General features: G+C 34.3%; 1 protein-coding gene across 2 annotated transcripts in view; it reads right to left on the bottom strand.

The window, feature by feature from the left end:
• Positions 1–23,175, bottom strand: part of WDPCP (WD repeat containing planar cell polarity effector) — a 380,194-nt gene that overhangs the window by 210,636 nt on the left and 146,383 nt on the right. The window contains exons 7-9 of one of the 2 annotated variants that reach the window (XM_007476757.3): positions 13,229–13,343; positions 6,934–7,067; positions 3,254–3,445 (exon numbers count right to left, since the gene is read on the bottom strand). In XM_007476757.3, the coding sequence (XP_007476819.1) occupies positions 3,254–3,445; positions 6,934–7,067; positions 13,229–13,343 (441 nt within the window). The remainder of the gene's footprint in view (positions 1–3,253; positions 3,446–6,933; positions 7,068–13,228; positions 13,344–23,175) is intronic. The other variant, XM_016428064.2, reaches the window with a different exon arrangement.

Here is a 23,175-nt window from a genome sequence, read left to right as displayed (position 1 = left end):
GGACAACCTGTGGGTCTTCTCTTCATTAAGGTGCAACTTCTTGTCTTTCAGTTTCATTTAGAGTGAGAATGTTGAGACTAATATAGTTCAATTCATCTTGCAGAAAGTCTCTTTGCTGAACACTGGACAAATCTCATAGCTAAGTCATTCTTTGCAGATGTCTAAAAGTGCTATTCTTAGCATCTTTTTGTCTCCTTTTCTACAACTCTGCTGGAGAATGGAGAAGGGAGCCAGCCACAAAGGTAAGAGGTCATTTTGTATTTTCCTTTTAGTTTAAGTTGATATTGCCAAGGGATTCATCTTTAGAGATGAGGCTCTCTGTACTTGGCTAGGCTGGTCTTCAAAAAGTAGACACAATGGTATGCCAGACGCAAAACTTTTTGAATATGATGGAAGAGCCTAGATTCCACTGAAGTAACTTTCAAAAACCCATAGTCACCTCCATGTCACTAGGGTGCTCAACTCTATCTCAGTAGCCCGGGTCTCTTGTACCCACCACTACCTTGTAAAATCTCTAAAATATATAAGAATTGTGAAGAAACCCCCTCCAAAAAATAGCCATAATGAAAATCTTGCAAAAGTTTAATCAGTCAATCAGCAATAAATTCTTATTGCTTCCACTTACTAAGTGCCAGCTGCTGTGTGTGCTAAGTGTTTTACATATATTATCTCATTTGATACATACAACAACCTTGTGAAACAGGTGTTATAAAAAGGTAAAAGACAGTCATTTATTCTGAAGGAGCTCACTATCTAATGGGGAGACAAGATGCAAACAGCTATGTACAAGCAAGATCTATACATGATAATTTGGAGATAATCAGTAAAGTGGAGATAAGCCCAGGCAGGTAGAAACCAAGGTATGGAACCAGACAAAGCGAAAGGGTGAGCACAGCACTCAGAGAGCCCAATGCTTAGGCAACCTGCCAGAAGCATGGCAACAGAGAGGTCCAGCTCAGTGCCCCAGGAAGTGGAGTATCTAGTGGGCCATATGTGCAAGTAGAGTCTTGGGGAAAAAAGAATGGCTTGGCCATAAAAATGATCAAAGTACATAAAAGAAATTAAGAGATATAAAATGAAATAGTCGATCCTCATCATTTATTCATTTAATGTTTGTGACTTTCAAGCATTCATGTGATTTTATTAGCAACCTCTTTTTCACTTTTGCATTGGCAACTGTGCATATTTGTGGCTATGTGCCGTGGGGAAAAAATGAAAGGTGCTATGTGGCAAGTTTATATCTGCAAAAAAGGAAGAAAATATTTGTAAAAGTTTTCATGAATTCATTGCAGAAAGTGCTAAAGTAATCTTTCAAGCGCACAATGAAGAAATTGAAAAATGGAAAAAAATGGCTATTTGTGGACATGATAGCTGCCTTCAGGTATCTCAATGGCTGTAGTGTGGAAGGCTTCTGTTCATTCTGCTTGGACCCAGGGAGAAGAATTAGATATAATGGGTGGAAGTATAAGGATGAAACTTTATTCTGAATGCCAATAAATTTCCTAACAATGAGCTATCCAAAAGTGGAATAAGTTGAAAAGCAAAATGGAGCAGTTCCTTTTCCCTCTTCTTTTCTTCAGAAGAGAATCTTGAGGTGGGGAAAGTAAGTCCCCCTTTATTAGAGGTATTTAGGCAAGGGTAAGATGTAAACAGTTTTCAAGTGGGGGTCAGTGAGGTCCAAACTATTTTCATAATAATACAAAGATATTTTAATTTTAAATATAGTAAATATTGGTAGATATAACTCACATAATTAAAGGCTCTTTGGGGGGTATCCAAAAATTTTAATAGCATAAAGTAATTCTGAGGCCAAAATGTTTGAGAAACTGCTGGTTTCAATGATCTTATGTATTATACATGATATACCTTTTCTCATTTGATCCTCTCAACACACCTTGGGGATAAAATATTAGTTTTCCCATTTTCCAGAGGAGAAAACTTAGATTGAAAGAGGTTAAGTAACTTGGCCCCAGAATCACACAACTAGCATACATCTGAAGTGGGATTTACACCTAGATCTTCCCTGAGCAAGTCCCAGTTTCCTCATCTCTAAAAATGATTTAGAAAAGGAAATGGCAAACCACTTCAGTATCTCTGCCAAGAAAACCTCAAATAAGGTAAAAAGGAATTGGAAACAACTGAATAACTCCCTGATTATAAATTCTGCACTCTCAACAATATGTGACTGAGTGGATTTCTATTTGGCTACTATTAAATTAAAAAACCTACTCTGATCTTCCTGTTTCTAGGCTCTCTCCCCCTTTCCAACTGGTCTTTCTACTAGCTGCCAAAAATTATCTTCCTGATTTTGCCATTTCTCTGCCCAAAAACTTTCAGTGGCTTCCCTTTGCTTATAACATAAAATACAAATTCCTGATTCTGGCATTTAAGGCCCACCACAGTTGGGTCCCCATCAATTTTACAGTCTTATTTCATAGTACCTCTTTTCACAAACTCCATATTCTTGTTAAACTCATTGAAAATGTGTTCTAGAAGCCTAAACTCCATATCCTAAATCGATATATTCATGCAAGCCTTCCGCCAAGTCTAGAAAGTATCCTCCTTCACTTCTGCCTCATGGAGTCCTTGGCATTCTTTCAAGGCTCAGCTCACATGGCATCTCCTCCAGGAAGTTTTCTCTAAGATGTGATTCCTCTCAGCCTCCTCCTTTTTCCTCATATGATACAAAACTGTTCTTAAGGTCTTTTTTTCTTTTGTGTCCTTAGCATCTAGCACAGAACATTGACCATAGCAGACACTTTTAAAAATGTTTGCTAAATTGAATGGAATTGAGAGGTTTGGATAAGATGATCTCCAAGATATCTCCCAGTTCTAAATATTTCCTTGTTTTGTGATGTAGTAGTATCAATAAATTTTTGTTAATATATTATTAAAGGAGAAGTTTTGAAAATTTGAAAAGGATGTTAAAGAATAGAAATGCAAGTATGAAATTCTGGCTAGCCTGAAATGGTAGATGATGCCAGAAATGTAAAGGGGCATAAATCTGTCCTTTCAGATTTACATTTCATATGTAACTATTTTTAAAGGGTTAAAGAAAATAAATTATGGTTTTAGGACAAAAGTTACTAAAAATAACATTGATTTTGGTATAGAAGAACTCATTACACTCTAAGGTTCTTTTATTTAGTCTTTAAAATATAGCCATATATTTTATACTCACTAGAAATACACTTCAATTTAAATGATTCCCCCTAACAGAAGTGACAGAGAATAATAAAACAATGAATCTTACCTCCAGTCTTCCATGGTTACAAGCTAGTAACAATAGATTGGCTCTGTCCTTTTCACTAGAAATAGGAGACCAAGGCCACACATCATCACTTGCTATTTCCCACCAACAAATGGCCATGTCTTGAATACAATTGATAGCTAGGTGACGTACTAATCTCCGAGTGATTGGGCCAGGTATTTCCAGGTAGGATATCTAAGGCATAAAAAAGGGGCAAAAAAGTACAAAAACCACTTTTTAAAAAATGGAAAATCTTCAAAATACAAAAATAAAACTATCTTCTATACATGTAGATTCTACATACATGTGCATAGAATATATGTTAAATATGTCCTTGTGTATCAGAATTTTCCAAATTCTTTTGATATATCTAAAAAGATAAATGCTCAAAATTTGCCCATTTTTAGTCAAAGGAATAAAAAGGAACAATGTGGGTTCAGAAGGGATTTTCTGCAGTGACTCTAATCAATACCAAAATGTACAGTCATGGTTGCTTGACAGCATCGACCTACACACAGGATTTAAGACCGGCAATATGAAATGACAAGTTCAGTGCTGCCGACCAGAAGCCTCTGACGACTGTTTCAGACACAACAGTTAATAGTAAAAAAGAGGAAGAAGAAAAAGAAAAGGAGAAAAAAGGTTTATGGCAATAAAAGAAGAAAAGAGATTTGGTAAATATCAGCTTGAAGAATTTACAAATATATTACATGTGCACACACACATAGATGCTGCATCATGGAAATAAATAAGAATTATGAACATAAAGTTTATGCAGCTCATAAAGACTGTGCTTCCATTTCTCAGGAAGGATTTGCAGAATTTATTATTCAAACGATGTTATTTTGGAACATGGTTATTTGAAAACATGAGCAGTGCACCACATCTGGGTGACACATGCCAAGGAAATATAGATTGCACTGCATTTCTGCTTAAGGAATTAATGGAAGGTTGATAGCTAGGAAGAAAAAAAAAACTATCTTGCCATTGCTGGTCAGCAATAATCGAACCACTTTCTGGGGATTAAGCGCATGGCTAAGCCTACTGGACCAGACACTAGCAAAGGGCAGGGGGTCCTCTTATCAGAGAAATGCTTCTGGAGCCAGTCTCACTACATGACAGATTGCTTTCATATTCCTGTCTGCAAGGCAACAAAGGATGGCAGTAATGCGATAATGCCAGAGTGCAATGGGTGTTAAGAACCCGTTGCATTTATGTATTGTATTTAGTAAATAATCAGGCTCATCCAAATTGTGATCTCACCACTCAACCAAGGCCATTAAAATCAAGGTTAATGCTTTAATAATCCTTTGCTTTTTTAAAAAATATGGTCAAAAAGAACCCTTTTCTATTTGCATGGCCATAATATTATTGACCTCTTCATCCTCTGAATACACATCAAAAGGAACTGAAATCAAAGTAATTACCAATGTTGTTCTCTCATGGTAAACATTTAACTCCTTGTACTGTCTCCTCACTGTTCAGTAAATTGAAATGGATTAAAAAGCCATAGAAAGAAAAACTTGTTACAGGTCAATAGTTTCAATATTTTTACCCTACAATTTTCTTTGCCAAAATTATTTGCATTTAAAAGAATTCACGTATGGCAAATTTGTAAAATACTAGAATAATAACATTTTAGTTCCCACTTTTACTTGAGCAATTCCCTTAAAGAAAAACCTCAAGTGGATAATTACAGAGGCATATGTGTCTTGTGCTTTTATGTACTTTTAAAAGTACAACTTAAAATTTGCACATAACTTCCTATTATTATTTTGTTTACTTCCTTTTCTGATATAAGAGAAAAAGCACATTGTCGACTGGAAAATGAAATTATTAGTATCTCTAGATGAAAAATATGAGTTTCTAGAAATGCCTTGGAATACTTGGATTTCCTAAATTCAAAGACAGAAATGCAAAAAGCAAAGTAACTGAATAACTATTATCTCTCTTAAGCAACAAGGACCCAATCGTATGTCTGTTTTTCAGAACTAATTCATAAGAATATGTACATTGGAAAAGAAGATTGGCTGTCCAGGAAACAGAATGATGGTATGAACTCAAGAGGAAGATCTACAGTGCATTGGACAAATCTTATATGGAAGATTTATGGAAAGAAATGGATATAAATTGCACAGAATGAGATGGCAAGGATGGGTTAGGATCTGTAGTGATGGAAAGAGTTTTCCCACTGATGAGATCCTGGATTCATCAAAGCACTGAAGTCCATAAAAGAGTATGATATCTTGACTATTTATCTCAGCTCACATTGAGGAACAGCCACCCATCACTAAAGAAGATTATTACATGATACCCATCTAGACTTAAGTTATATAAACCAGTAATACATTAATTTGCTTGATATTAAAATAATTTAATATAACTTTTGAAAGTATTCATATGAGTTTTACATAACTGTTTTAATATACAGACACACCCATTGAGAATCCTAATACCTTTTTATTTTTGCTAAATATATATATATATAAATTATTTCTAATGATTACCACTGTTTTTCTTGAACTAAAAGCTAGTATTATACAAAAAAGTCTTTCCTTTCAGAAGCTCCATACTCTTCCTAAATAACAAAATTCAATAACAATCTATTTAGAACTCTGGGTATCAATTCTGATTTACTGCCACACTTAAAAGTTCATAAGGAGCATTTTGTCTTTGATTTTAAAAAAGATCACAATACTTAAAATCCATTTAGTTGTTTCAATAGTCAGAAAAATCATGAAATTACTCTGAAGTACATTGTGAAGTATCATTCTTTTAAAATCATAAAGTTTAAGTTTATGGCCATAAAGACAGTGGCTTCTAAAATCACAGTCTTTGCTAAAGGTGGTGTAAATATGGCATAAGTGTGCATCTTTTTTAAGGAAAGTAGGTATCAGCTCAGTTCCTGGTGAACAGTGAACTGTCTCAAATCCATCGTTACAGAGGTTAGATCAATCTCGCAAACACAAGTCAGTGCTGAAAAGGGGCCTTGGACTGAAACAGCCTGGAAAATGTATTAGATACTCATCCTAGCAGAGAGTGTTCCCTCCAAGCAAGGTAAAATATAATGTGGCAAGACATAAATTAAACACATCATTTAAAATAAAAATCTTACCTTACTGGAGAAAAGTCCCTTGATATAAGGAAACAAATCACCCAGAATTAGTGAAGGAAAGATACTACTCCTAGCATATGAAGGAATTTTCTTTTCACATTTTCTCCAGGCATATTAAGGGAATCTCCACATCCTTCCTTCACTACACTTTTCCATTACCTTTTGAAAGTGGTTTTCTCTCTCCTTTCTTTTTTATTCTGTGAAATAGAGTCCACAGCCACCTTCCTGGTCTGGTTTTAGAAAAGGCTTCAAACGTGTATCTATCGTAGTTAGTAAAAAAGTCAAAATATCTGAAGAAATGAGGTATAATTATCTCAATCATCACTCCTTTTCCTTTTAAAGTTCTGGTAAATTTCTGTAAATGTTACTGGAGTGCTATTCTTGAGATAAAAAAAAATTTAGTATTATAGCATTGTTTCTCTTGGAGGAGATTTAGGCCCCAAATCACTACTGTCTCAGCAATATTTCTAAGACACAAATAGATAATAAATTGGAAATAATAAAATCAAATGATCTGCTGCTCTAACAAGTTCTACTGGATTATAATAACATCAACTCACATCTTTACCTTATACTCTGAATTGGAGAGTTTTTCGAATCTTTTGTTTATATCAGGGGAATCCAACTTCTTAGTGAATTGAATATAGCACAATTTATTTTGTTCCAAAAATGACAAGATGATAAAACTGTCTGTGAGAATAGCTGGAAGACAAATACATGTGAAAATATAATTTCATGGGTTACCAATTTATCAATGACTTAATTATGTTTGTCTACTGAATCACCGCAAAAAAACCCACAATTTTTCAGAACCAAGTTTTTATCATATCCTAAAAGGCTTTGTTGTGACTATTTGTTTGGCTAAATTAGAATATCTGGAACTATATATCTTTGTTTTTAAATAAAAATATCACCATCTTGGATTCAGAGATGATTCGAGATCAATGCTCTCAACTAACTTAATTCTTTGGATTTAACATTAACTAAAAAGACTTTCCTCTCAGGTCAGTCAAGTTGAATGTCATAAATTATAATGGGAATAAGATAGACATAAAAATTAATCAGATATAATGATATATAGTATTAACAAAACCATCCAGCTAATTTTATTCTAAAGCACAGAGAAATAAACAATATTCATAAAATACATATTACATAAAATACTGAAAATACACAATGGAACATTTATATTTTATTCTCAGAAATAAGAAGTCATTTAAAATTTTATGCATTTGATTTTATTCCTGTGTCCCTGGGTAAAAAAATCAGGTAACAACAGAGGATGTACACAATTATAGGATAGAGTCTGGAGAATTGCCAAGGAATCATATTATCTGGTTCCCAAGAGAGAGCATTATTCTGGATATAAATGAAATAAACTTAAATGAAAAAAAGATGACTTCAAGATACAAATGGAGTTGGAAATCTCTGCTTAATTCTTAGTGAAGAGGTTTCAGCATGACAAAATCATCACCACTGCCACAAATGGTACTTTTGTTTGCAGTGTCAACAGAGAGGTCAAGGATTATACACATATGGAAATTGACACTACAATATGGAAGCTTTTCTTTGCACTAAATTGCTGTAAATAAAAGGAAATTGCAAGCAAATAATCATATATCCTAACTAGATGGCATTATTGATATTAATAGCAAACTTAGAATTAATCAGTACCTTTGAGAATCAAAATTGCATCTCATTTTTTTTGTGTGAGGTGGGTAGAAGATACAAAATGAACAAAATCAGTAGGGCTATTGGCTAAGTATCGATGTTTCTTACTCTTATCCTAATAATTTTCATTAGACTAGATTATGACTGTTTAATTTGAGATAAGGACAATTTTTGCATTTTATCATCATTTTTACTCTGTATAAAATAACACATCTTTGGAAATTAAGTAAATGACTTGAAATAATTTCTCACAAGCTGCAAGCTAAATATGATGATTTCAATTTAATGCCTTATGTGACTTGAATAAAATTAATTAGTATATTTGAATCTAATATTTATAGACATTCATTTATGAAGAGAAAATCCAGGCTAGAAGCCCTCAAAAGTGAATAATCATGGGGGCAGCTGGGTAGCTCGGTGATTTGAGAGCCAGGCCTAGAGACCGCAGGTTCAAATCTGGCTTCAGACACTTCCTAGCTGTGTGATCCTGGGCAAGTCACTTAACCCCCATTGCCTAGCCCTTACCACTCTTCTGCCTTGGAGCCAATACAAAAGTATTGACAGAAGGTAAGGGTTTTTATTTTTAAAAGTGATTAATCATAAACTTCTTAAACAATAACATCTACAGAGAGCCAAGAGTAGAGAGATTTCATTGGGGTTTGTGTTGACACATTTATTGGCCCATTCACCCACTCGTTTTATTCATTCATATTTCAGTTGAAAGTAAAAATATTTGAAATATCAAGAACAATAGAGTCCTCCTTGGGGGGAAACATAAAAACTAAACTGACAGTCTATTAATAATGTATTGTAGGTGAAGTATTATGGTAGAGAGGAGTGAGGTGTAGTTAGAAGAGCATTAAACCTAATGGCCAAATAGATGTGTGCCTGGCTCTACTACTTATTAACTGTGTGACTTTTAATCTCATTTTATTTATCTATAAAAGGCAGTGTTGTATGATAGAAACAGCCATGGCCTTGGAGTTGGGAAACTGAGTCTAAGTTCTACTTCTGATACTGACTAGCTATGTAACTATGGGATAGAGCCTTAATATTTTTGATTCTTGCTTGGGTTCTGCATCTGTAAAATGGGGATAGTACTCAGTTATGATGGTCGCTGTGAAGACTGAGTGCCACGATTTAGAGCATTTGGAGAACCTTAAGACACTAATAATCTCTTAAATTATTATGCAGGATGGTCCAAAACTTTAAAAGTTCTAAGTTATTAGAGCTTAAAACTACTAACACTTTTGGAACACCTTATAAAAATGTCAGGTATATTTGTTATTGTTGCTATTGTCCATTTGTTCACTTGTGTCCAAATCTTTGTGATCCCCTTAACCATAGGCTACCAGACCCTTTCATCTTCTACTATTTCTCAAAGTCTAAGTTCATGTCCATCTATTCCTTTCATCCTCTTTTATCTCTTACTTTTGCCTTTAATATTTCCAAACATCAAGGTCTTTTCCCATGAGTTCTGCCTTCCCATTATGTGACCAAAATATTTAAGCATTAGCTTCAGTATTTGTCCTTCCAATGAGTAGTTTAAATTCCTTAAGTATTAACCAATTTAATTTCCTTACTGTCGAAGCAACTCTTATTATTTGCTCTCATTAGTATCATAAAATGGAAATTTGTAAAACTATTATTGCTACACAGCAGATTATTGTAAAGAAAGCTATTTGTGGAAACCTGAAAATTATATATATAAATGTCAGTTTATCTTATTAATTGCTGAGAGACGTCTCTGTGATTCTATAGGGTAGATATGACTAATTAAAAATGTTGATATTAATATTTTTAAAAATTCAAGTCAACAAGGAAGTTTGGATCTAGGCTCAGAGTTAGGAATACTTGGGTGGAAGTCCAGACTGAAACATTGCCTATGTGATACTAAGCAAGTAACTTTACCTCTCAAGATCCCAGATAATTTCCAGACTGTAAGTTACAAAGCAATTGCAAAATTCTATTGGTAAAAGGGAGTTTACTAACTGTGAATACCCTATACAAATGGATCACAGCTTTATTGAAAAAAATATAAATAAGGTCAGAAGTTTATTGGGAATGATCATATTTGTTCTCAGCATTTGCAATCCTGATCATATACAATTTATCCAGTCCAGATCTTTATACATAGTTGTTTTCATGTTATTTCCCCATTAGACTGTGTTTCCTTGAGTATGCAGACTGGGACTTTCTTAGTCTAGTGCCTTCACATACAGTAGGTACAATAAAAAGCTTGTTGACTAAGTGAGCTATTGGTTTTCCTCCTGTAGAATGATCAATGGGAATCAGAAAAATATTGGAAAAAGAAGACTGCTGTCTCTCACAGATTATAGCCAATCATTGTGTCATATATTCGCTGGATCTTGAAATTGGAGAGCTCAGACATCAAGGCAGCTAGGTGGCTCAGTGGATAGAGAACTAGTCCTGCATTTGGGATGATGTGGGTTCAAATCAAGTCTCAGACACTTTCTAGCCATATGACCCTGGACAGATCACTTAGCCCCAATTGCTCACCCTTGCTGCTCTTTTGTCTTAGAATCAAAACTAGTAAGTTAAGGGCTTAAAGAAAAAAAAAAGAAGAGTTTATATTTCTCTCCTCAAATAAGAATTCTTTTCATGATATCTCTGCCAACTGAGTACTTCTAATTTGGATATTTTTCAAAAGTCAAACAAAATGAATATGAAGAAAAGAGACCCCAAAGATAAAAGTAGAGACAGATAAAGTAATAGCTGGCTGCGTACACCTTCCTCAACAAATACCACTATGAATTTCCTTGCTGGGCCAGTTGAGGAAGTATTTTCCTAAAATACTAAAAACTGGGCATTAAGAAAAAACCAAAGTCAAAGCGTTTACCTTATACTGGAGAATGCTAACATCTTAAAGGCATCAGGACAAGCTTTTTTATGGCCGTGGTTACTGAATGGTTGTAGGAACCTTAGGGATCTCACAATAGGAAAGGAAAAAAGAGAGTACTCTAGGCAAGGATGCCAGCCTTGTGCAAAGGCAGGAGATGACATAAATGTATATGAGGAATGGCAAGCAGGCTAGTTTGCCTGGAATACAAAAGGCACGAGGTAAACGAATGTAAATTAAACCTGGAAAGGCTGGTTGGACCCAAGATGTGAAAGGTTTTAAATACCAAAAAGAGGAATTTGTTGCTTAGCCTAGAGGCTGTAGGGACAAAGCGAAGATGAGTAAATATCAGATATTGGATTTTTCGCCCACTCTCCCATATTATACATGGAGAACTTTAAATTTCTTTGGCATTATCTACTTGCTCTTTTCTTGGTCCTGACATTTGGACATGAGGACCTGAAGCATGAAGGAATGTCTTCAGGGACAAGAAAATGCCATTTAAAGATGCTGTGGTCTTTGTAAAGCCTAGACATAGTGGTGAGTTCTGAAGTTATTTCTAAAATTCTCATCAAAATCTTTTACAACTTGAATAGCAGACTTTCCATAACTTGTTTCTGATGAATGTCATTTTAATAGCCACATATAGATTATTTTGCACCGAAAACTGAAATACAGCAGAGTGTCCATAATAACAGATATTTTTTGGATGGAGTTGGCTTTTTTGTGTGTGCATGGTGGCGGTGAGAAGGGTGGGGGTGGGAGACAGTCGTGAACTTGTGATTACATTAGTATATGGAATTCCTTCTACTAATGCAGATCAGCAATTTTCCTTCAACTCAGTCTTATGAGTTCCTTTTATGTATGCCAATAAGGCTAACCACATAAATATGTAACAGTCAAAGCCTGATATGAAGTATGAGTTTATGAAATATATTTCTCCCTGTACCTTCCTTAATTATGTACATTTGCATATATGCAGCCTTCTCTTGCCCTGTCATGTTTAGATATCATTATGCATTAAGATTATAGCAGCAATTGGGTTGAACATAAAGCTATATACTGATGTTATGATAAAAATCAACACTGAGATTATTCTGCATATTCTACTCTGCTGTCAGGATATATTTTTAAGCTTTTCAGAACCAAAATATTAATAAAACAAACAAATTCTCACTTGTACTTTATAACATAATATTGAAAGTTTAAAAATGTCCCTATTGAAAACCAACAAAATAGGAAAAAAATAAATTTTCTAGTGGTGTTTATGCATTTAAAAATTTCCAGTCATTGGAAGAGATCATTAGAGAGGCAACATGGGGTACATCAGATGTTTCAGACTCTTAGTCTGCTGGCCTCATGGGGGCCTGAACCTGGGATATGTCTAAAAAAAAAAAGTACAATATGTGATTTTCTAGGTCAATATGTACCTGTAAGGATATGTTTCTATTTTAGTTTGACAGCCCTAGGGTATATCAAATTAGACAAAGAGCTCAGGAAGACTTGAGTTTGATTTCAGCCTCTGACATATATTTGTTTTGGGACTTTAATCATAAAATCTCTCATCTCTGCATTGGTAGAGGGCATTTCCTAATCAGAATATCCTTATACTAAATGAAATCAGAGGTGTATAGGAAAAAAAGAGAGAGAGATCATTGATATTAATGATGTTGAAAACAGACTATCAAACTAATATGAATAAAAATTAATATATTTAGAAAATATTTTTCAAGTAATATCATAAAAAACGTGTGTTCAGTCATTTCAGTCATAACCAACTTTGTGATCAAACATGGGATTTTCCTGGCAAAGATATTAGATTGGTTTGCTAGTTCTTTCTGCAGCTCATTTTATAGATCAGGAAACTGAGGCAAACAGGATTAAGTGGCTTGACCAGGGTTGCACAGTTAGGAAGTGTCTGAGGCCAGATTTGAATTCGGGAAGATGAATCTTCCAGACTCCAGACCCAGCAATCTGTTCACTGAGTCACATTGGAGAAATTCATGTCAATTCCCAATTTTCACATTTATTGGTTTTTCATAATTGTAAACAAAATTCCAAATATAGACATATGTTTAAAAACATTTGTAGATTTGAAAGAAAATAGAAAATACTTCAAAATATACTTAACACAACACAAAAAACAACTTTGATATTAAATATTAGTCTAAAACTTGTTTCTGGTCCCAAGGGTAGTAACTATGGCATTACAAGCAATTACTTGTTGTGTTTTGCAAATCTCCAGTGGCAATAATTAGTCTACCTGTTGACAGAGAATTTCTCCTGTTCTATTGTTAATGTAGGCAATTGATTTGCACAAGGGTGTAATTACCATCACTGATGGTGTCGGAGATGAGCTTCCCCACCAGGGTTCTGTCAATCACCACTTTTTCCAGCTGTGGCCCAGAAAGGCTTAGGGACACCAGCACACCTGGACCAAAAAGAAGCTAAATTCAAATAATCAAGAAAAAAACAATTAGTTATGAAACAAGAGTCTTTGAAAAACATTTTATATGTCAAGAAATTACAAAAATAAAAGCTGCACAAAATAATTACAAATATGTTCCTTTTTCAAAAATTCTCTTCAAATTATGTAGATTAATGCAGAAAAATCCATGTAATCACTAAAATTATGTGATGAGTATTGAAATTTATTTGATGTCTAATGAATTAGATGCTTGTTTTAACAAAAATATTTTATTTAATTTTCACTATAGAAATGTACCATATTATTTTAAAAATGTGATTCAATCTAATATTTGATTATGGGATAAATTGGTTGGAATATTCACTACTTTTTAAATAAAAAATTTGTAATGATTATTCAATAAGTACTAGAAAGTTCAGAATATTCTATCTCTTTTCCCTTTCTTTATTTCATATTTTGGTCTTAGGATCCAACAGTAAAACAGAAATTCACTTTTTTTTCTTCCTCAAGCCCAAGCATATTACTGTGAAAAAGAAAAAAAAAACAGTTCAAATAGCAGTATAGAGAACTACCTCCGTTGAATCTTTTAGAATCCTTCATTTAACAAAAGTGCTATTTCATTTAAATGAAGAGATCCATCACTTTATCTGTTATAGATGCAATATGATATATGTATACTATATTAAATTTTAAATGCTGCCACTTCATAACCAAATTATCTGCTAACATTCACAGGTGGTCCTGCCCAATAACGGAGATGGGTGACATCATTGATTTTATCCTGTTTTCTTCCTTTTTTAGGACCAGAACTCATCCATCCCCAGATATCTTGAACAGTCCTCTTTTTCATATGCCACACCAGCTTAATAAAAGTGTTGTAAGTTCATTGGAGTGAACTGATGAGCAGAATGTGAAAATAATGGATTTGGGGGGAGGATAATTTATTATTTAATACATAATTCCTGATTGGAAAATCCAAGTCTACCTTTGGGTAGTTTATGATTTTATTTAACCTGCCTGAAAAAACAACCTGGGTATAACCTTTAAATATCTACCAGTACATGAAATTTCCACAATGGAAGAAAACATTTCTCTTCCAGGGTAACAGTATCAGTGCTGATGAGTCACTATACAGCACATGGTACAGGAAGAAAAAAAAAACACCAATGGTTAGTAAACTAATCATAAAAATGCTGGCCAAACCCACAACACAACTAAGATTTTAAACAAAACTGGGAATTCCCCCACCCACCCATCCATCAAGTCCCAGCTAGAGAGGAGAATTCCATGTCAAGACATATTTGAACATGTGTGGAAGTCTTTGAAAGAGGGGCACGAATAAGGCATGGAAAGGTCTTATCTATCCCAGATTCACGAATCAGACGGCAAATTGGAAGGCTCCTTAGGATCAACTTGTTTTTATAATTTTTGCCTATAACAAAGTCTTGATCCTTAGTTGGGCCCCTGAAAGTGTAGTCTGACTATGAAGAAGAGAAGACTTCAAAGCACGGTTTTATTTCATGTCAATGCCATGGTGGGCGGGGATGGGGAAAGAGAAATGAATGAACTGTTGGCTTTGGAGAAATGAACAAATCACATTTCTTGGCATTGGAAATCAATCATAATAAGTGTATTTCCCCCAAAGATTTCAAAACAATTCACACATTTATACTTTAAATATAAACAGCTTCACTAAAGCCCTCTAAGATATTCAGTGATGTCAAATGTTAATATTGACATGATTTGTGGAAATCCCATATAAATCAAATGATTGTAGTATAACCACAATTAGGTGTGACAGTTGTTACTTCACTTCCAGGTTTCCTATTTTTTAATGTTTTATCTTTGTTTTATTTTAATAATAAATTTCCACATAAATTTTCCAAAGTCATGATTCATGTTGTCTCCTTCTTCCTTCCCCCATCCCAGAGTTAACAAGCAATTCAGTCTGGTTTATACATGTATTTTGTAATGTTTTATCTTTATTTTAAGGGGTTTCTATTTTTTTTTTAATTCTTATTAGGAATCAGCAAAAGAAAAGGGAACTCAATGTCATCAGAGAGCCCAAGACTCAAGATGCCAATGGTATAAAAATCCTCAACTACTGGAGATTGGAAGCTTTTGTTTAGTCTTTTACTCTTTATGATTACATTTGAGGTATTCTTAGCAAAGATACTGGAGTGGTTTGCCAGTTCTTTGTCTTGTTCATGGCATTGATGAGGAAACTGAGGCAAACAAGGTTAAGCAACTTGCCCACAGTCACACAACTAGTAAGTGTCTGAGGCCAGATTTGAATTCAGGAAGAGGAGTCTTTCAAAATACAGGCCTGAGAGCTTGCTCCAGACACAGGTTATCTTCAAGGAATACCTTTTCTACCATCACATAGGGAGGCTAGTACCCAATGGGAATTCAGTCTTCACCAGGGATTATTAGGTCATTGCCCAAACAGATTTCTCTACCACTTCAGCTTCCCAGTTTTGGGAGTAAAAAAACTGTGGAATCTGACACCGTCATCCCTTTCCAACATCATGTTCAGTTATCACAGTCATCATCTAGAGAAAACAGGAGCCCTCACAATGAAATGGTTCTTCTTCCATCCCATGAATTACAAACTTCTACCTCCTGCCCCTCATTATTATAACTCAGAATCAGAATTTACTAACTTCTCCTTGCTACCGAGGCCAATATATTTACTGTGCCCTAGATCTTTCCCTGGCTTTATTCCTTATTCATTATTCTCTGGCTCTCTTTCCTTTAATCTCTACTTATCTACAAGATCTAAACCTGATATTTACACACATGCACAACTTTCCTACAGCATAGCAAAGTGGAAAGACCTCAGATTTTGCTTCAAAGAACTTTGGTTCAAATTTCATCCCTGCTACTTGCCATCTGTGTAACTAAGGACTTGGACTGGATGGCTTCAAATGTCCCTCTTGGTTCTAAATCTCTGAACTTAAGATCTTTTTAAATATCTCATTTGCCAGGCTTGACATATATTCCATACTGATACCTTTAAACACCTTTTTTTTTTGCCCATCTGTGCCTACACGAAATCTTTCCTCATCTTCCAGTTCTTAGAGTTTTCTAATAAAATGGTCTTCAATTTACTTATTGGTCTTCAGATTGTATCACCTTCACCCCAAAATTGAAATTCCTTTCATGTAATAATTGTTTGATTGTTATCTCTTAATAACTCTTGTAGCATAGTCATAGGGCCTCACCTAATAAAAGCTTATTATTATTACTATTATTATCTCTTGATCTTCCAAATCTTGCAAGGGAGGGACACAGTCACATCACTTGTCTCCAACTTTGAAGAATTTAAATCTGAGGTTGCTCCACTTAATTATCTTCCTTCCAATCTCAATATAACAGCTGATTTCTAGGGAATATGAATCTATAAGCAAGTCCCTTTCCAAGACCCTTGTAGATATTATAAGTGTCATGAAGGGTTGATGGGGCAGGTAGGTGATGTAGTAGATAGAGCATTGGGTCTGGAGTCAGAAAGAATAGACTTTAAATCTGACTGCAGACATGTACTGGCTGTGTGGTCCTGGACAAGTCATTTAACCCCTACCTGCAAAAAAAAAAAACTGAAGAAAAAAAGGCAAACCACTCTAGTTTCTTGGCCAAGAAAACACATGGACAGTTGGTCCAAAGGATCACAAAGAGTAGGACCTGGCTGAATGACTAAACAACATCAACAAAGGATGAGAGAAATTCAGAATGTCAGGTCTAATTCACCAATATCTATCTCTACTATTTTTGCTAACTTTTCTCAATATTTCAGTGTTGAGTGCTTCTTAAATAAAAAAGAGCCTTCAATGATTAGATGAAGTTACCATATGATAGGCTCATGTATGCCATTTTAGGAAGGGTAGTTCAGAGATTTTCTTTAACAAGGCTCTCTCAGGCTTAAGTGTTATGGGAAATGAAGACAGCTCATGTATATATCTTTTACCCTTAATAAATGTTGGTTGCATTGGATTGAAGTGTACAGAATCTGTAGGCACATAAAGAAGAGACAAAGTCATTATTTAGCCTCAAGGAGTTTACAATCAAATAAGGGAAATGAAATGAGTCCTCAAATAATTATGTTAGAAAATGATGAAATACATATGAGAAGTCAGAGAGAGTGGGATCACTATTAGCTTTAAGTGAAGGGATGATATTTAGGCAACACATTTTATAGGAGATGGAACCTGAGATGAGACATGACAAAATGAATAAAAAAGCATTTATTAAGTGTTTGATATGTCCCAGATACTATACACTGAGGACATATGCTGGGACTATAAATATTCTTCTCCTCAAGATATACACATTTTGAGAGAACATAAAATATGTAGTGGTGCCCGGGAAAGGCAGTTTTGGCCAGGGAAATTAGAGCGAATGAAGACTTGAGCTATAAGACAAATGACTGACATACCCATTTAAAGAATGATGTTATTAATCTGAATATGATTCTCTAAAACAATGTTGGAAACAGGGGAGTAAAAGAGTGGCAGGCATGGTGTGGAGACAGCTGGGAATTGGTGTGGTGGATCTCAGAGTGGGCAAAATAAGGTGAAAGCTAATCAGTTAGAGCTCAGGGCTAGACTCTGAGTAGAAGGATAGCTTAGAAGGTTATTATAATATTGTAGGACAGAGCTAATGAAGGTCTGAATTAGAGTGGTGAAAGGAGGGAATAGATGTTAAAAGTCTTCTCCAGTAGAAATAACAGAACTTAAAAACTAATTGAATATTGGAAGTGAAAAAGAGAAGTCAAAGATTAATCAAGTTTCCACCCAGAGCCACTTCCACTCAACATAAAAGGCAGTGTGATATAGTGGAGAGAGCACTGTATCTATACTCGGGGGACTCAAATCCTGACCACACACACACACACACACACACACACACACACACACACCCTTAACTACCGGTGTGACTCAGTAATTAACAATCTCTCTGAGCCTGGGTTTCTTCACCTATAAAAGTGGCATAATACTCTCTAAACCTTAATCTGCTATGCAAATATGGTAGCAAGAATGATATTTTCCCTTGTGATTCTAAAGAATATAATCTCTGTGTCATCTCTAACTCCTCATTTTTCCCTCTATAAAGAACCAAGCTCCTTCTAAATCCAAGTACATGTTCATTTAAAGCATTTCCAAAACTTATTTATGAGGAGCAGCCAAGCTCAGAGGATAAAGAGTTCCTGGGTTCAAATCTGGCTTCAGACAATTCCTAGCTGTGTCACCTTGGACAAGTTACTTAAACCCAATTGCCCAGCCCTTATCACTCTTCTGCTTTGGAAACAATGCACAGTATCGATTCTAAGATGTAAGGTAAGGTTTTTTTTTTTTTAATTGCCTATGAAAACTTTCTCTAAAATTTATTTATACTAAGATGTCTCTTAATTCTAACACCTTCCCTCTCTTAGTGACCTCCTGTTTTTTTCTACCTATAGTTGTACAGATCTGTTTGCTTGTTGTCTACCCTACTAGATTTCAATCTCCCTTGTCCTTAAGGGGAAAAAACTGGGTTTTTTTTTATCTACAGTGCTTAGCATAGTTCCTGGCACATAGAAGGCACTGAATAAATGTTTATTGACTGACAGGCTGATTGGCTGACTCTTGTTCTTTTAGTATTTCTTGGGTATCAATGTAACACTTTGCTCACCCATCTTTTTCTCACATTTCTTTTTCTTGATTAAGGGCTGATCCTTCTTCTTTTCCAGTCATACTTATCTTTAATCAAATAATAGGATCATAGATTTAGAGTTAGAAGGGACCTTAAGAGGACCTTTTATACGACTGTCTCATATTACAGATAATTAAACCAAGGTTTGGTGAAGTTAAATAATTTCTGTTATTTCCTAGGTGACTTATTTGTCTGGTATGCTACTTTCTATGGACTTTACTTCTGAGATATTGGTGCTTCCCAATTTATATTCTTATAATATCACCAAAGTAGTAATGATACAAATGTTTTGTTTTTTTTAACAGTAGCAAGTAGAGTAGGATCATATAAAGCATTATGCAAAAATACTAACTAGCATTTATATAGTGCTTTAAGATCTTTGAAGCACTTTGCATGCTAACTTATTTGATCCTCATAACAATTCTGTAATGGGTGCTATTATCCCTACGTTACAAATGAGGAAATTGTGGTTGAGAGATTTGTTCAGCTAGTAAGTGGCTGGGGCAGGATTTGAACTCCAATCTTCTGGACAGCAAGTTCCATTAATGCACAACAGAGCTGTCTTTCACTCCTCATTAAACCAGCTAAATATATCTTGTTAATCATAATTACTACATTTGAATAAACGAAGATCAAGATTTCAAGTAATACGGATACAGACGCTGCTCCATTTAGCTCTAATTTTATTAGGTAAAAGGGTAAGTCTAACAGCCTAAATCTTTCTTGAATTGCCTGTGGTTTTTCTCAGGTCTTCATGGCTCAGGGACTCTGAACTGTCTTGTCCAGCTTCTAAAATCCTCTCCTTTCTTTGATGTTTGCCTCCCATTAGCTAATCTTTAAACTATTAGGAGTCTACTCCCTACTTCCAAATCCCCCGCTCTTCCTCTGATTCTTTTTAATTCCAGTGATCCGTCAGATCATTTACCAGAATGGTTTACATTTAAAAATCTTGGGATAACCTTTTTCTTCTAATCAATGGTTTCTTTTTTCATCTGCTTTGGGAACTTCTGCTGACTTTCATTTTGAAGAGAAAGTCTTCTAGTTCCCTTTTCCCTCAGCTTTTTTCTAACCGTAATCCTAATAAGATATATCACCAAAACTTCCTAAATTATGCTGTAATAATAAAAAAAAGTGCTTGAGGAAGTTGTCTTTATACAACTTCCTCAAGCACTTTACTTTCTGTCAAAGCATCATTTCTTTTCAGGAAAACCTTGCTCATTAAGTATTGAGTATTTAAAGTGATTCAGTAAATTCTGGTCATCTGCCATGTTATATCTAACTACCTTCAGGCTGGTAGTAACACTACATTATAACTTGATGAATGTGCAGAATTTCAAGAAGGAGATGATTTATGAAAATAATGGTGACTTTGGCACAAAACCAGGCTAGTTACCTTAGATCTGAAATAATAGAGTTATAGAAATTTCTAAATGTCTTAAAGTAAATTTATGTTTGTAATGTACAAGAAAAGATGTTGGCCAAAGAGCAAAGTTCTTGGTGAAACTTTCAATTCCAAAGTCACATTGAGCTCTAGGATTTTGGTTTGGAGTTATTTTATTTTCTTTCCTTGGCAGAAACTTTTTAATGTTAATCCTGTAGGTATAAAAAATAAAGTAACAAAAAGTTGATTAGATATGTGATAAATAAATAAATTCAAACTAGATAGAGCCCAGAGCTTGGAATTAGGAGGTTCTAAGTTCAAATCCTTCAGATACTTATTATACAACCCAGGAAAAGTAATATAACATCTCTTTATGTGAAGAGGATTTATTTGGGAAGGAAATAAGGAAAGGAAATAATGAAAAAATGCTAAGGAATTTCAAACTATATCATAAAGCAGTAATTATCAAGACATCTGATACTGGCTAAGAAACAGAAAAGTAGATCAGTGGAACAGAAGAGACATACAACAAACAGTCCTAAAAGATTATAGTAAACTTGTGTTTGACAAAGGTAAAGATCCAATTTTTTGGAATAAGGATTCACTATTGGGTAAAAATTGTTGAGAAAACTGGAAATCAACTTGACATAAACTAGATATAGACCAATATTTTATACCATTTACCAAGATAAGCTCAAAATGGACAAATGATTTAAGTTTAAAGAGGGAGATATTATAAACAAATTAGAAGAACTGGGAACATTATTACCTATCAGTTATCGATAGAAAAGTTTCTGAATAAAAAAGAGATAGAAAGCATTGTGAAATGTAAAATACATAATTTTAATACATTAAATTTAAAAAGTTATACAAATAAAACTAATGTAGCTAAGATAAAAAGAAAAGCAATAATTTTGGGGAAAAAACTTTATAGATAATTTCTTGCATAAAAGTCTAATATCTAAAATATATATGGAACATTGTCAAATATATAAGAACATGAGCCATTCTTCAACTGATAAATGGTCAAAAGAAATGAGTTTTTAGATAAAGAAATCAAAGCTTCATATATATGCATATATATAAACTATATGAAAAATGCTCACATTATTGATTAGAGAAATGAAAATCTAAACAACTATGAGATATCATCTCATACCTAACATTAATAAAATGATAAAATGGTAAAATGACAAATTTTGGAGAGATGTAGAAAAAAGAGGATACGAATATACTGTCAGTGAATTGATCCAACCATTTTGGAGAAAAATATGGAATTATACTCAAAGAGTTATAAATCTGTGTATACCTTTTGACTCAGTAATATCACTATTAGGTTATTCCCTAAAAGATCAAGGAAAAAAGGAAAAGAAACTATATCTTAATAAATATTTATAGCAGCTCTTTTTGTGGTATCAAAGAACTTAAAATTGAAGAGATGCCCATAAATTGGAGGATGACTGAATAAATTGTGGCATATGATTGGAGTGGAATACTATTATGCCATAAGAAATGACAAACAAGGGAGCATCTGGGTGGCTCAGTGAATTGGGAGTAAGGCCCAGATACTGGGGGTCCTAGGTTAAAATCTGGCCTCAGACACTTCCCAGCTGTGTGACCCTGAGCAAGTCACTTGACCCCCATTGTCTACCCCTTACAACTCTTCTGCCTTAGAACCAATATACAGTATTGATTCTGAGATGGAAGGTAAGGATTATAAAAAAAATAAAATGAAATGACAAACAAGATGATCATAAAAATAAAAACTGGAAAGACTTCTATGAAATGATGCATAGTGAAGTGAGCAGAACTAGAACTTTCTACACAGTACAAACAATAATGTATGATGATCAAATGTGAATGACTTAACAATTAATCAACAAGGCAAAGATCCAGGACAACTCCAAGTGAATAATGTCAAAAAAGGATGTCTACTACCATAGAAGGAGCAGATGGAGTCTGAATGAAGATTGAACACACCATTCTTTACTTATTTTCTTCATGAATTTTTCTCTGGTGTAAGCTCAATGGCCTCTAAGGTTCCTTCTAGCTCTGAATGCATATTCCTATAAAAAACATCCTCATCATAACACGCTGGTACTCTGACTTCATGTCTTATTTTAAAGAGGCACAGGTCAATAAATGTGTCCCTGAGGAAGCTCAGTATTCATTAATTTAGTTATATTATTAAAATATTTTTATTTTACTAAGTCTATGTGATAACAAATTTCCACATAAGTTTTCTGAGGTTATATGATTAAAATTGTCTCCCTCTCTTCCCTCCCTATTCCTGGAGCTTTTAAACAATTCAATCTAGATCTAGGTAATACATATATTATGATACAAAACATATTTCCATATTGTAAATTTTTATATGAGAATAATCATATAAAACCAAAACCTCCAAATAAAAACCCAAATGAATTAAAGTGAAAAATTATATGCTTTGATCTGCATTTCAACTCTAATAGTTCCTTCTCTGGAGGCAGATAGCATTCCTTGTCATAAGGCTCTCAGAATTGTCTTGGATCACTGTATTGTATTAGTAGCAAAGTCTACAACAGTTGATCATTCCACAATATTGCCGTTACTGTGGACAATGTTCTCCTGGTTCTGTTTATTTCACTCTGTTATCAGTTCATGTAGGTCTTTCCACTCTTTCTGAAATCATCCTGTTCATCATTCCTTATAGCATAATACTATTCCACCACCATCATATACTACCCTCACCTCTAGTTCTAGTTTTCTGAACATTTCAGTTCTTCCAAGGTGGGAATGGGTT

Source organism: Monodelphis domestica, chromosome 1 (assembly GCF_027887165.1).
Source record: "Monodelphis domestica isolate mMonDom1 chromosome 1, mMonDom1.pri, whole genome shotgun sequence".
NCBI classification, from domain to species: Eukaryota; Metazoa; Chordata; class Mammalia; order Didelphimorphia; family Didelphidae; genus Monodelphis; species Monodelphis domestica.
Note: the sequence above shows the minus strand (reverse complement) of the source record. Positions and strands in the feature narration are given on the sequence as shown.